Source organism: Borostomias antarcticus (assembly GCF_949987555.1).
Source record: "Borostomias antarcticus genome assembly, chromosome: 34".
NCBI classification, from domain to species: Eukaryota; Metazoa; Chordata; class Actinopteri; order Stomiiformes; family Stomiidae; genus Borostomias; species Borostomias antarcticus.
The window spans coordinates 5,132,654-5,145,153 of NC_140267.1; the positions used below are offsets into that span (position 1 = coordinate 5,132,654).

The following is a 12,500-nucleotide window of genomic DNA, read 5'->3' on the forward strand; positions in this document are numbered from 1 at the left end:
GTCTACACAATACAAAGATAATGATGAATCATTTCCATCCTTTTCCCAGACCCCACACACATGATGCGTCCAAATCCCCCCAACATGTTCGCCAGCCCTGCGTACCAACGCGGTCCCCATCGCCCCATGATGGCCATGCAGATGCCCGCCGTGTCGGTCAACCAGGTGTGGCCACACCCCAAGCCTGCTTTGTCACTGGAGACCATTCGGGTGAACCCCTCCAGCGCCTCGGGCAGTAGTGGCGCCGGCAGCAGTAGCAGTGGTCTTCCCCAACTCACCATGAGAGACCTGCAGTGTCTGGAGAGCGACCCCCAGGGTGCGTGTGTCAGCCAGGGCAGGTCAGACCGCCACCCCCCCCCTCACCACCACCACCTCCACCACCACCAAGCCCTCCATAGGAAAGAGCCGCCCTCAGAAAGCCAGGCCGCCCATGGTGGTCCGAGCCAAGGCCAGACCTGGGCCAGCTACGGCCCTCTCCCCCCAAGTCAAGGCACCATGAGTGGGTCTGAAGACAGAAGGTCTTCCCTGGGATCGGCCCTCTCGTTCGAGAGAGACGCGTGGAGAGGCCTGGACAGCGAGGAGATCCTGCAGAGCCTGGTGGGAGGGGCCGAGCAGACGGGCTTCCAGCTGAAACAGGAGCCTCAAACCGGGGCGCCGGAGGTCCACGCCTCCTTCATGCTGCCCCCCATGGACACCCCCCAGGGCGGCTCGTACCTCAGCCTGCTCCCACCCGCCAGCAACGGGACTGACATGGAAGCCATGAGGCACAAGACCAGCCAGAACACCAACACCCAGAACCCCTTCTTAGCCAATGGGGTGGGGCAAGATGTCTGCTTTGAGTTCCTGAATTCGTCCTGGCCGAGCTACGCCGAGTGACTCAGCAGACTTAGTCTGAGGAAACACCTTAGGAGCTGAAGACGTGTGACGATGAGTCAGTGAGAGTTGTGGTGAGCACTTGTGAAAAAGATGGTGATATTCAGAGCGAAATGTCAATCCACTGGTTGTGCCGTGATGAGAATGTACTTTTCTTTCTTATTCCCACTCATGGCAGCTTTAGAATCCTATCCAGAGATGTAATCAATGGTTTATTGTGGTTTTTAAATGTTTTGGGTGTAAATAATGGTTTGAATTTGGGATTGTTCTGTCTTTTTTTTTATTTTTTAAGTAGGCTACTATGACATGAATGTATAATGCTATCATAAGAGTTATATAGTTTAACACCTCTCTTCATATTCAAGTCATCCTTTGTGACAGGGTTTAGTACAGGTAATGTTGGTGATCGTAAACCGTTAAATCACATTGTCAATGTTATGACTGTGTTATAAGTAGATATTTTGATAGTCCAAAGTGCTCCTAGCATGTGCATATAAGATATTTTGTTGTCCATATCTGAAAGATTTGCATATGCTAAAACAAACATGGTGAAACTCCCAAGAAGTGGCAAGGTACTCAGATTCCCATGGAGGAAGTGAGAGAATGAACAGTCGTTAGCACTGTGGTGTTCTTTAGTAATGGCTATGTCATATTAATCACATGTGATGTCATATTAATCACATGTGCTGTCCGCTCTCATTGTGGTGTGGACAAGAAATCAGTTTGAGCATCTAATGCACTATCACCACTCACGCCATGGACCGCATATCTGTATATTGTTTTTTCTATACCGCTGGTGATTTGGCTTTGGTATTTTCTGAATGTTTTTTTTTTTTACACAATACTTTCTTAATAAAGATGTATATATACAAATAATCTTATTTTATTCCACACTAGTTTGATCGTGTATTGATCCGCATTGGTTTGTATTGGATTTTAAAGTAGGTAGGTATGTGTATATTGATCACCAAGGAGAAATTACTGTGCTATAGCAGCAAGAATTATGACAAGAATACAAGTGGTCAAATTAATAGGCCTAATTAAATAAATACAAGTGTTCAGGAGAAGAGTAATGGACAAGGTAACACGAGTGAACAGTAGGTTGTCTAGGATGCTTTGTACTGCAAACAAGATGTTTGTGCAATATTTAAATATCCCAATCCTAGTCGGTCGGTATCTCGCCTAGGACCCCAAAATTGCTCACCGCCACCAGGACTGCCATCGCTGTTGGGCAATCATGTTGCAACATTGGATGTTTGGTAAATGGCTATTTTAACCACAACACTTTCATAATTACATGGTGAAATCACAAGTTTCTTTCTCGATTATGTCTTTCCTGGCTTAGATGTTGTTGATGAAAGGAGTTAGAGGGACTTCTGTTCTGGAAATGCCCTACGCTAACTTGCAAACAGCGCATGTGCAGATGTAGGTGTAAACAACTATCTAAAATTTTTTAGATGCTGTAAAAGCAAATAACTGAGGAAAAATGTGTTATTTTTATATTTATTATTAACATAATATAAATATATATGTATACTGTACCAAATAGAAATTAGTGGAAGTTTCCCACAATCAAGCTATTGCATTGGACATGGAGGAACACAATAGGCTCTGTGCACCAGCTCCACTACTTCCTGAAAGTCACTTGGCATCTAGATTTCCTGTCCAATATGATTGGATTAAGTGATTAATCAGGTGTGCGCTGGGTCTGCCTCACACCTGATTAATCACTTAATCCAATCATATAGGACAGGAAATAAAGATGCCAAGTGACTTTCAGGAAGTAGTGTAGCTGGTGCACAGAGCCTATTGAATAATGAGGAACCCTAATTTCTTCAACTCCTTGACTGCCGGTAACACTTTCTAATCCATTGTCAAGCTCTTGCATCACAGTGGGCCTCAACCTCATTCACTACATGCTGGTATCTCCTCAGAGGGAGAGACATCCGGCCTGTCCTGTTCTGGAGCAGTGGTGAGCAGCCTTGTCTTACCGGGCCTGACTCAGCTAACCAGAGGACAGCCATGATGGAAATGTGTAGGCAGAACTGCACCTCCCCTCGAAGTGTGTAGCCATTACTTCACTAGACAGAAACTAGCTGTGTTCGGAATCGCTCCCTCGTTCCCTCACTCCCTATTCCCTAAATAGGGTTCACCATGTAGTGAACTACCTAGGGAACAGAGAAAATGTAGGGTACATGCACTGTTCCCTGCAAATCAAGGTGAATTGTGGGTAATAAATAGTGGACTATATAGGGAACGAAAATTCCGTGGAGAATTCGGACACTACAAACAAAATGGCTGACGCCCTAGATAGTGCACTATAGAGTGAATAGGGAGCGATTCCGAACACAGCTTATGACACTATGCTAGTGTCATGAGGCAATAAGATCAGCTACAATGCAACACAAGGACACTGCAGTGTTGCAATGTACCTTCAACCTTGGTTGTAACTCAACCGGCTGGAAGACAACTTACTGTACCACGTCACTGTCTTCTGCTTTCTGCTCTCCCCAAATCTGTGTGTCATTGAGGCCTGGTTCTCACGCCTAGTGAGAGGGGTGTAGGCCTGCTCCCCGGAGCACCTCAGTCAGGGCTGGTGTGACGGTTGGGTTCCTGTGAAACCCTGTGATGCTCTGCGCCCACAAGGGAGCTGATTGTGGCGCACGCATCACTTAACTGTCTCATGGAAAATCTACACCTCAGATCCATGTCACATTTGTGCCGACTGCTAACAATCACCAAAAGCCAGGGAAAAGACAGATAAAGTATTTGCAAAGCATCTGGACAAATATTGTTTGTATTTAAGTTGTATATTAATTTTCTTATCTCAGTCTTTATAAACAAAATATCAGCTATACTGTACGTATCAAGCTATCATTAAGTGTTAATATAGGCCTAGCTACATTACATATGCAAGGCTCCAAGTCCAGAATTTATGAAATGGTGAAATTCTTCTCCTAAAAAGGGTTAGGGTTAGGGAGCATGTTAAAATCTAAACCATGAGGGGCAAAAAGGTACTTTTCTACTTGTTTGTAACATCACACACTGAGCGATTTGTCTTGTATTTCCTTCAAACATGTCATTACCATCGAAGACAGGACGTTGTGTGTTCAAAATATTTGTTTTTTTTACCAGGATCCAGAGAAATGCTGTAGAAAAACCTCTCTTCCTTCCTGTCTCTGTGTAAGTGAAGCTACACGCCGTGGAGGTGGTGAGATTGAGGTTCACCTCACTGTAGAAAATACCAGCAACTCGCTTGTCTGGTTCTGGTTTGGTTCATAGGTTCCAACAATAACACGCCGTTTGAAATATCTCCGAGGTAGATAGAAAGATACTTCCTAGATCTCCAGGGGTAAATGGTTGAATTGTCCTCACAGTTGATCTATACTGTAGATCTATACTCAGAAGTTATAGCTGATAATTTGCATGTCTGTAGAAGCATCAATAGTTCCCTTGCCAGCTCATCTCTGTGGGTCACATCAAGAGTTAGTATAGAACCACAATTCTGATCCATTTGTATCATGATTCAACTATTTTAATTATTTCAAAAAGATGCCTTTGTTCTTGTGTGGATTAAAAGGTTCTTCCAGGTATCAGGAGTTGCTCCCCTCCGCCTCTTTATGCTGACTTGGCAGCTCAGCACTGAAGTCTTCATCAAACTTTCTTTGTGAAAATATGACAAGGCATCTGTTTTAATATCATGTTGCTCTGTCTTTGAAGGTGTGTTTGGAGATGTGTTTCTACTGTGTTTCTACTGTGTTTCTACTGTCTACATGTCTAAAGTGGGTCAGACACATATTTCCAGTAATGTTCCACCTCTACTGCACCTTCCCATTCCCGTTAATAACACACAGAGCCATAAAAGATACACAGATATTAAAACAGAACGTGCCAGTTGCAGGGCAACCAGCATCTGTACACACATCTAAATACACACACAGTGCATAACAGGATATACACCAATGTATACAGAGGATTCACAGGCAGGCTGGAGGCTGCCTTTCTGTGTCTCTAGGTCCTGGCTAGTGATTGTAGGCTAGACTGAAAAGGTACATCTTGAGATCACGCTTAAAGATTTCCATTGTTTCGGCCCTTCTTAGGCACTCCGGTAGGGTGTTCCAGAGGTTGGGGGCATAGAAACTGAAAGCTGCCTCTCCATGTCTCTTGGTCCTGGCTTTTGGAACTGTTAGGAGTTCAGTACCTGAGGACCTGAGTGGTCTGTTGGGCATGTACCTGACAAGCATGTCTGAAATGTATTCAGGCGTGCGACTCTGGAGAGATTTATAGACTAATAAAAGTATTTTGAAGTCTATTCTAGAATTGACAATTGAATTGGTAACCAGTGTAGTGATTGTAAGACTGGTGTGATGTGTGCCCTTCGTCTAGTCTTAGTGAGGACTGGGGCTGCAGCATTCTGTATCATTTGTAGTTTAGAGATTGCTTCTTTGGTAGGCCTGATAGTAGAGCATTGAAGTAGTCCAGCCTGCTTGTAATGAAAGCATGCATTAGTCTTTCAGTGTCAGCCTGAGAGCGAAATGGTGATATGTTTGTTTGTACACACACACAAGTAACCAAGTTGGATTGGTTAAACTCACTCCTCAGTATAAGTACCACCCATCCATGCTGTCAAATTGCTAGCTTTTCAGTGGCGTAGCTGGTAAAAGTGGGCTTTTCAGTGGCGTAGCTGGTTAAAGCGGTCTTTTCAGTGGCGTAGCTGGTTAAAGTGGTGTTTATGAGAGGTGGTCACATGCATTAAATCAGAGGATCCGAGTTCGAACCCAGCGTGGGCGAAGTGAGAATGGAAGCTATACTGACGAGTGACGCTGTGACACCTGTCACACACACACAGAATGGAGAAGAACTAGTGTGTTAAAAGTAGGCTACCCATAGCAGCCAGTCAGATGTGCTGCTCGCCAAAAGTGATGTGAAGACATGGGAATTTCTGTAGGCAGAAAAGGAATTTAAGGGTTAGGGTTAGAGGTGGGATAGGGGGCGGATAGTATCATGGCATCATTAAAAGTTCAACATGAGACCCCAAATACCATGACCATCATCATCAGCAACCATGTGCTCCCCCCTCCACACACACACACACACACACACACACACACACACACACACACACACACACACACACACACACACACACATTATAGATTCCACACGTCTCACTTGGGATCTTCGATGAAAATGCCGAGCCAGCAGCCGCAGTGTCACAACAAAATACGTGTTGACGTCACAACAGCCCATTCTAGAATGCCAGGGGCCTCATTTATCATTGAGGTACGCCTTCTTTTACACGCTCTTTGATAAAGGAGGCCCCAGGTCTCTACTCGAAGGAGTAAAAGCGGTCGTCTTGAACGTGCACCCTTACGTACACCCCCCTCACTCAGCCACCCACACACTGACATCACCGCACCCTCTGGGACCTCTCACACCTCTCACACCTCTCACTGCGGTTAGAGGAACACTAGCGAGCCAACAACAACCCCCGCCCACGCTCTTGCAGCGGCATGCCTTCACTTCTGCTTTTGATCACGTGCCAAACGCCCATTGAAAGGGAACTACATCAATGACACTCATGGCCAGGTGTGCGTTAAGGTGCAGAAATACACATCTATTTCATCCTTACAGATAGTTTTTTCATGGGTGTTGAACTTGGGTAAACTATTTATTTTATTCTAATCAACTAAGGTTACCTAAAACTAAAGCCATTGACAACGTCTCTGCTATAACCATAGATATAGCTTAAACCAAATGATGTTATTAAATTGATTTCACTACGCCATCTAGTGGACAGGAGTGAATAACGCACAATAACTCCAAGGATCAACAAATCAAATATAGATAATATGATTAACACTTATTTCTCTTTCTGACACAATTAGCTACGTTACAAAATGTACGAAAATAGCAATGAAACACATTAGCACATACATTAAAAGTAGCCTTGTGAATCCGATTAACAATTTAGATAGTGTGCGTTTCTCTGTTCGATTAGTTAGGTCTGTAGCATAGGTAGCGCTAGCATGTAGCTAGCTAGCTTCCTCGTTCCTGGAGTGGGTTAGGGAAGACAACGAACTCCACAGGAGATTGAAACTAATTACAACCAACATGGCGTCGCAGCCTCCTCCCAAGCCGTGGGAAAGGCGGATCCCAGGAGTCATGGGTGCTCCAGTCAATTACCGGTAAATGATCTTTATGTAGATGGAACCGGTCAACAAGTCAGGGTTAGTGTTGTTGTGGGGCTGCTTAGCTTAGCCTAGCCTAGCCTAGCACAGTGTTGTTGTGGGGCTGCTTAGCTAGCCTAGCCTAGCCTAGCCTAGCCTAGCATAGCACAGATCACTAGCCTAGGGTGTTGCGTAAACATACAATGAAGTTAACTGGCTGTTGGTACTGCAGCTTGCTTTCTGTTATGATAATGTTATAATATATGGGTATATATATGGATAATGGTATATTATATTGATATATATATGGATAATGGTATAATATATGGATATATATATGGATAATGGTATAATATATGGATATATATATGGATAATGGTATAATATATGGATATATATATGGATAATGGTAACTTCAGGTCAATTTTTAGTCAAGCAGTAGCTAGACTGGTGTTCTGAGGTCGATTGGGAAGGCCTGGCCTATCTAGTGCTAGGACCCTCGACGTAGGGATTCACCAATTGCTATTTTCTTGGCCAATTCCCATTTCCTAAGCTGTGTTTATGATAGGTAAGTATCAATCATCATGTATTGGCACTTGAGAACTAACCCTGTGTGGGCAAGTGAGTGATGAGCTACGCAATGACACCTCTTTCACTTGCATGAAGTGCCTTACTACATTTCTACTGCAAACCACTGAACACATCTATCTACTTTTGCTGTCCCGCTAATCCCCAGGTCTGTGGAGTTTGGTCCTGCTGGTCCCTCCACCTCATCCGGTCCCCCGCTTCTGACCCGCGTCGCCCCCCCGCTCCCCCCTCGCCCCGTCCAGCAGAACTACCGGCCTTCGTACAACTCGTTCCAGTCCTCCTACAGCCCCTACAGGGGCTCCGCCTACGGGGGCTACGGCAGCCCCTTCAGCTACGGGGGCTACGGCCTCGGCGGAGGCTACGGCCGCCCGGCCCCGTCGGAGGACGTGGCGCCCAGTCGCTTTGTCCAGCAAGCTGAGGAGAGCAGCCGCGGCGCCTTCCAGTCCATCGAGAGCATCGTCCAGGCCTTCACCTCCGTCAGTATGATGATGGACGCCACCTTCTCCGCCGTCTACAACAGCTTCCGCGCCGTGCTGGACGTGGCCAACCACCTGACGCGGCTGCGCCTGCATTTCGCCCGGGTGTTCTCTGCGTTCGCGCTGGTGCGCACCCTGCGATACCTCTACCGCCGCATGCAGAGGCTTCTGGGACTCAGGGTGGACGCGGAGGCCGAGGACTTGTGGGCGGACAGCGTCGTGGACGCGCGGGCGGCCGGAGGGGCCGGGGCGAGGACGGAGGAGCCCAGGGCCGGAGCGGTCAAGTCCTGGCCCATCTTCCTGTTCCTGGCCGTCGTCCTGGGCGGGCCCTATCTGATCTGGAAGCTGCTTAGCTCTGCCCAGGGGGCGGAAGAGAGCGGTGAGTCCTCGATCCATTTTGGCGTGTGTGTGTGTGTGTGTGGTGTGGGAGCAGGGTTGATTGAGCTCTGCGTTGTCTGACTGGTGTCTGATTAGGAGCGTGGCACCCTTTGAGATTAGCACCCATTAGTCAGACTAGAGTACACGAGTACCGAGACGGTTCTAGAAGGTCGATCAGAGCATTATCTGACTGCAGAGATGGTTAACCAGGCCGCTGCACCTGTGCTGTTTCCCCCGCAGTCACCAGCTGGGCCACCGGGGAGGACGACCACGTGGTTGCGAGGGCCGAGTACGACTTCACCGCCGCGTCCGAGGAGGAGGTGTCCGTGAAGGCCGGGGACATGCTCAACCTGGCCCCGAAAGGTGACACCTCCCACACCGGCATCGTCGTTTTCTACGCAAAGACAGCTACATATCACATCATTTACATGGACTGATTTTACTAACAAATGTTCCAGTTATGGGTTTGTTGGGGAGTAACATGGCAGGCTAATCAGACCTGCTGACTGTCCATTTTTACATCTGAATTCCACACGTTAGTGTAGCAGCTAGAAAAGAAGCATGAATCTGAGGTGATGTTGTTGTTGTCTCTTGTGTGCAGAGCAACAACCCCGGGTGCGCGGCTGGATCCTGGCTAGTGTTGACGGTCAGACCACAGGCCTGGTCCCGGCCAACTATGTCAAGGTTCTTGGTAAGAGGAGAGGGTGGAAGCATGCAGAGCTGGAGAGGCTTGCCCAGGCTCAGCAAGGGAACTCATCGGGCCCCCAAGCCCCCCAGCCTGCTCCAGGAACGGGCCCGGCGCCAGCCCTCTGCCCAGGCTCACTGACACCCCAAGCTGCTTCGGAGGAGCTGCTGGAGTCGGTGTTCACAGAAACGCCAGCGGCCTTCAGTTTGGCAACACCTAATCCTAGTTTAACCTCTAGCACAGTGCTGACCATACCAGAAAAGATTGATCTGTGAGTGTGTGTGTGTGTGTGTGTGTGAGAGAGAGAGAGAGATATTCGAGAGGTTCTATGCATTCAGCTTAACTAGTTCCTCAGCTGATCAGCGATTTGAATATTTATCCCTCTACAAGAACAGCCCTTGACAGGGGTCAGAGAGAGGTCAAACCCTCAAATCAGACCGCCTGTTCATGAAGTAATCTCAATACTCTGTATGATTTGATCATAACATACATCTCTTTGCACAGTTGATTAGAGATTTCGCTGTTCATTTTAGGCACATTTGATAGGTTGATCCTCATACTGGGGTGTACATCAAGTTCCACATGTAAAAAGGTGCGCTTGTTTATGGCGGTGGGCAAAAGCTGGTATGTGAGTCGAGTTCAGTTGATTCATGGTTAAAACAGCAGTCTGCATAACACACTCGCAGTCTTAGTTTAATAATAATGACAAATGTGTGTTTTATGTGCTCTATTTAAGGTTTTGTTTAATCAACAACATAAATTAATTGATTACGTTTAATACAGAATGTAATTAACTGCACTGATGGAAAGATGGATGAAGCCATGAGATGTGTTCAGAAAATGTTCCAAATTCATGTCCGAGTTTAATATGGTCGGTTTGCCCTGTCAAGAATGGTTCCAATGGAATAAGATGGGGCTGAGAAACTGGTAATGGTATAAAGGTTATTTTCAGGGTTGATGATGTGTCTGTTAAAAGGTTTGGGTGTGTAATTAAACCATCTAAGCCCAGTAGTTGTATTATGGATACTTTTTTCCTTTTCTTTTTTGCATTTAAAAAAAAGTCCAGTCATTTTGATAATGAAAATGTTTCACCTGCTGTCTGAGTGTCATTTTGTAAATACTTGAAATATTTTGTGAATAAATATTTTCAAAAACGGATGCATGCCTTGTGTTCTTTGTGTTCAGCACAGTTGAGGAAAGGGATTTTTGTGCAGAAGGCTAGGCCATAAATGCACAGACCGGTCCATCCCTCAACCTAACCCTTAACCCCGCTCTATACCTAAGCCTAAACTTAACCCTGACCCTGACCTAAGTTGCCCCTGCCTTAATGGGATCTAACTTTCACCGTCCTTCTCCACCGACCGTAGCTGCACCCCACGGATGTATTAATCATATATATTAATTATATATTAATATATATATATTATTATATATATATATTAATATAATATATTAATTATATTAATATTAATATCATATATACATCATGGATGTAATCATATATACTATGGTATTAATAGAACGGAACCACTTCTAGCCGCGACCCATCGGAACCGGAAGAAGTGACACACGGTTACTAAGCAACCATGACGCTGCTGCACTGCGGCACCGGAAGTAGACAGGTGACAGTCCTGGACGCGATTCGCTAACTGTCATGACACCTAGCGAGTCCCCACGGCACATCAAAACCAAAATACTAACCTGCTAGCAAGAGCATCACATCATGAACATAAGGCTAGCTAGCCTAACAAGCTAAGCTTGTAAGATCCTAACTAGCCAAAACGGAAAAGAGGTAAGGGTAGTCCAGATCATTTCTATCTGATGTAAGATTTCATCTCTATGGTCAGTCTTTCCACAGGAGGAGCACCAAAAGGGGGATAATTCCACAGGAGGAGCACCAAAAGGGGGATAATTCCACAGGAGGAGCACCAAAAGGGGGATAATTCCACAGGAGGAGCACCAAAAGGGGGATAATTTCACAGGAGGCGCACCAAAAGGGGGATAACCGGACTATACTTGCTAAGTATGCACGTTTACTGTCTTTAGCATACTTTTTTGTGTTCTGTACTTCACAGCCAGTTCAGTTGACGTCTAAATTATCTTTCTAGCCATCATAAAGCGTGTGCCTGTGTTGAAGATAGTATACTATAGTATACTAGTAGTATACTAGTATACTAATAGTATAGTATACTAGTTGTCTTAATAGTGTAAAAGGCAGCAGAAGAGATTCATTAGCAGCTATACTAATCCACTCATTATAACGGGTCTTTTTTCCCCGCAGAAATGAGTCGCTTCTCCTTGAACAACAACAACTTCCCCTTCGACAACAACGTCCTGGTCCTGGACATGGTGCTGGGCTCGCTGTGGGGTGTCCCACAACCTGTCAACTGGGACAACGTGGCCAAACTTGTCCCTGGCTTCACCCCAAAAGAGGTAACAACATGTCGGGTTCATATCTATCTTAACATTTCTGACAAAAACGGTCGCGGTCCATGAATCATCTGCATTGATGCACGTGTTGTCATGGCAGCTAATGAGTTAATGAGGGTTAATTAGGGCTTAATAGTTTTTACTTCCCAGTGTGCACAGCGGTTTGAGGAGCTGATGAGTACAGGAGGATTCCCCCACTTGGATGACCACTGTAACGTGCTGATGGCAGGAGGATCGTCTTCTGACTCCATCAAGTCCACACTATTGGACCCAGAAGAGGCGGGGGAGCCAGGCCCAAACCAGAACACCTGCCCGGTCACAGGTGAAGTCCATTGGTTCATAATGCTGTTTTTTAGCCTCTCTTACTCTGAAATGTAATTTAATGTAATGTATTGCTTTATAAATGTTCTTAGCCGGTAGACAAACATACTCCAGGAGCTTGCTCGATCGCCTTGTTGAGAGGGGTCAGGGAAGAATTTTTACAGCTCACTTATCTGGCCCCCGGGTGATTACTGTTTTTTTTGCTTCCCTCTGGAATATGTAGAGAGTGGGTCGTATGCCCACCTCCCTTGTTCTCTGTAAAGCGCATTGTGTTGCCTCTGGGTATGAAATGCGCTATACAAATAAAGCTTTGATTGATTGATTGATTTGATGCATGTACAGTTTCCCAAACTGTGCTTGAGGTCATTGGCCTGACTAAAATAAGTTCACTCTAATCCTGTGGTGTCTGTTCTTGTGCTGAATGTCCCAGTGTTGAACCCGTCTAATGTGCGTTGTGGTTTCATGTCTCTCCCGTGAGGTCTCTCCTCAGGCCTGAAGGTGGTCTCCTCAGGAAGGGGCGTGGCTACAGAGAAGGAGCGCCGGGCGTCAGCTAAGGAGGAGGACGAGGAGCAGGAGGGT

General features: G+C 46.0%; 3 protein-coding genes across 3 annotated transcripts in view; all 3 read left to right on the plus strand.

Annotated features, from left to right (window-relative positions):
* rel (v-rel avian reticuloendotheliosis viral oncogene homolog) overlaps positions 1-876 on the plus strand; it is a gene marked incomplete at its 3' end in the record, with an annotated part of 11,203 nt that extends 10,327 nt beyond the window's left edge. The window contains exon 11 of the mRNA XM_084460930.1: positions 50-876. Within this exon, the coding sequence (XP_084317056.1) occupies positions 50-876 (827 nt within the window). The remainder of the gene's footprint in view (positions 1-49) is intronic.
* A 6,056-nt stretch (positions 877-6,932) lies between these two features.
* pex13 (peroxisomal biogenesis factor 13) lies at positions 6,933-10,307 on the plus strand. The gene is made up of 4 exons (XM_084460840.1): positions 6,933-7,061; positions 7,780-8,486; positions 8,726-8,848; positions 9,087-10,307. The coding sequence occupies exons 1-4, from the start codon at positions 6,988-6,990 to the stop codon at positions 9,443-9,445; spliced, it is 1,263 nt and encodes a 420-aa protein (XP_084316966.1). The 5' UTR covers positions 6,933-6,987; the 3' UTR covers positions 9,446-10,307.
* A 1,146-nt stretch (positions 10,308-11,453) lies between these two features.
* Positions 11,454-12,500, plus strand: part of sanbr (SANT and BTB domain regulator of CSR) — a gene marked incomplete at its 5' end in the record, with an annotated part of 9,748 nt that continues 8,701 nt past the window's right edge. Inside the window, 3 exons of the mRNA XM_084460828.1 lie at positions 11,454-11,603; positions 11,751-11,922; positions 12,412-12,500. The exon at positions 12,412-12,500 is cut by the window's right edge and continues 5 nt beyond it. Coding sequence (XP_084316954.1) covers positions 11,454-11,603; positions 11,751-11,922; positions 12,412-12,500 — 411 coding nt within the window. The remainder of the gene's footprint in view (positions 11,604-11,750; positions 11,923-12,411) is intronic.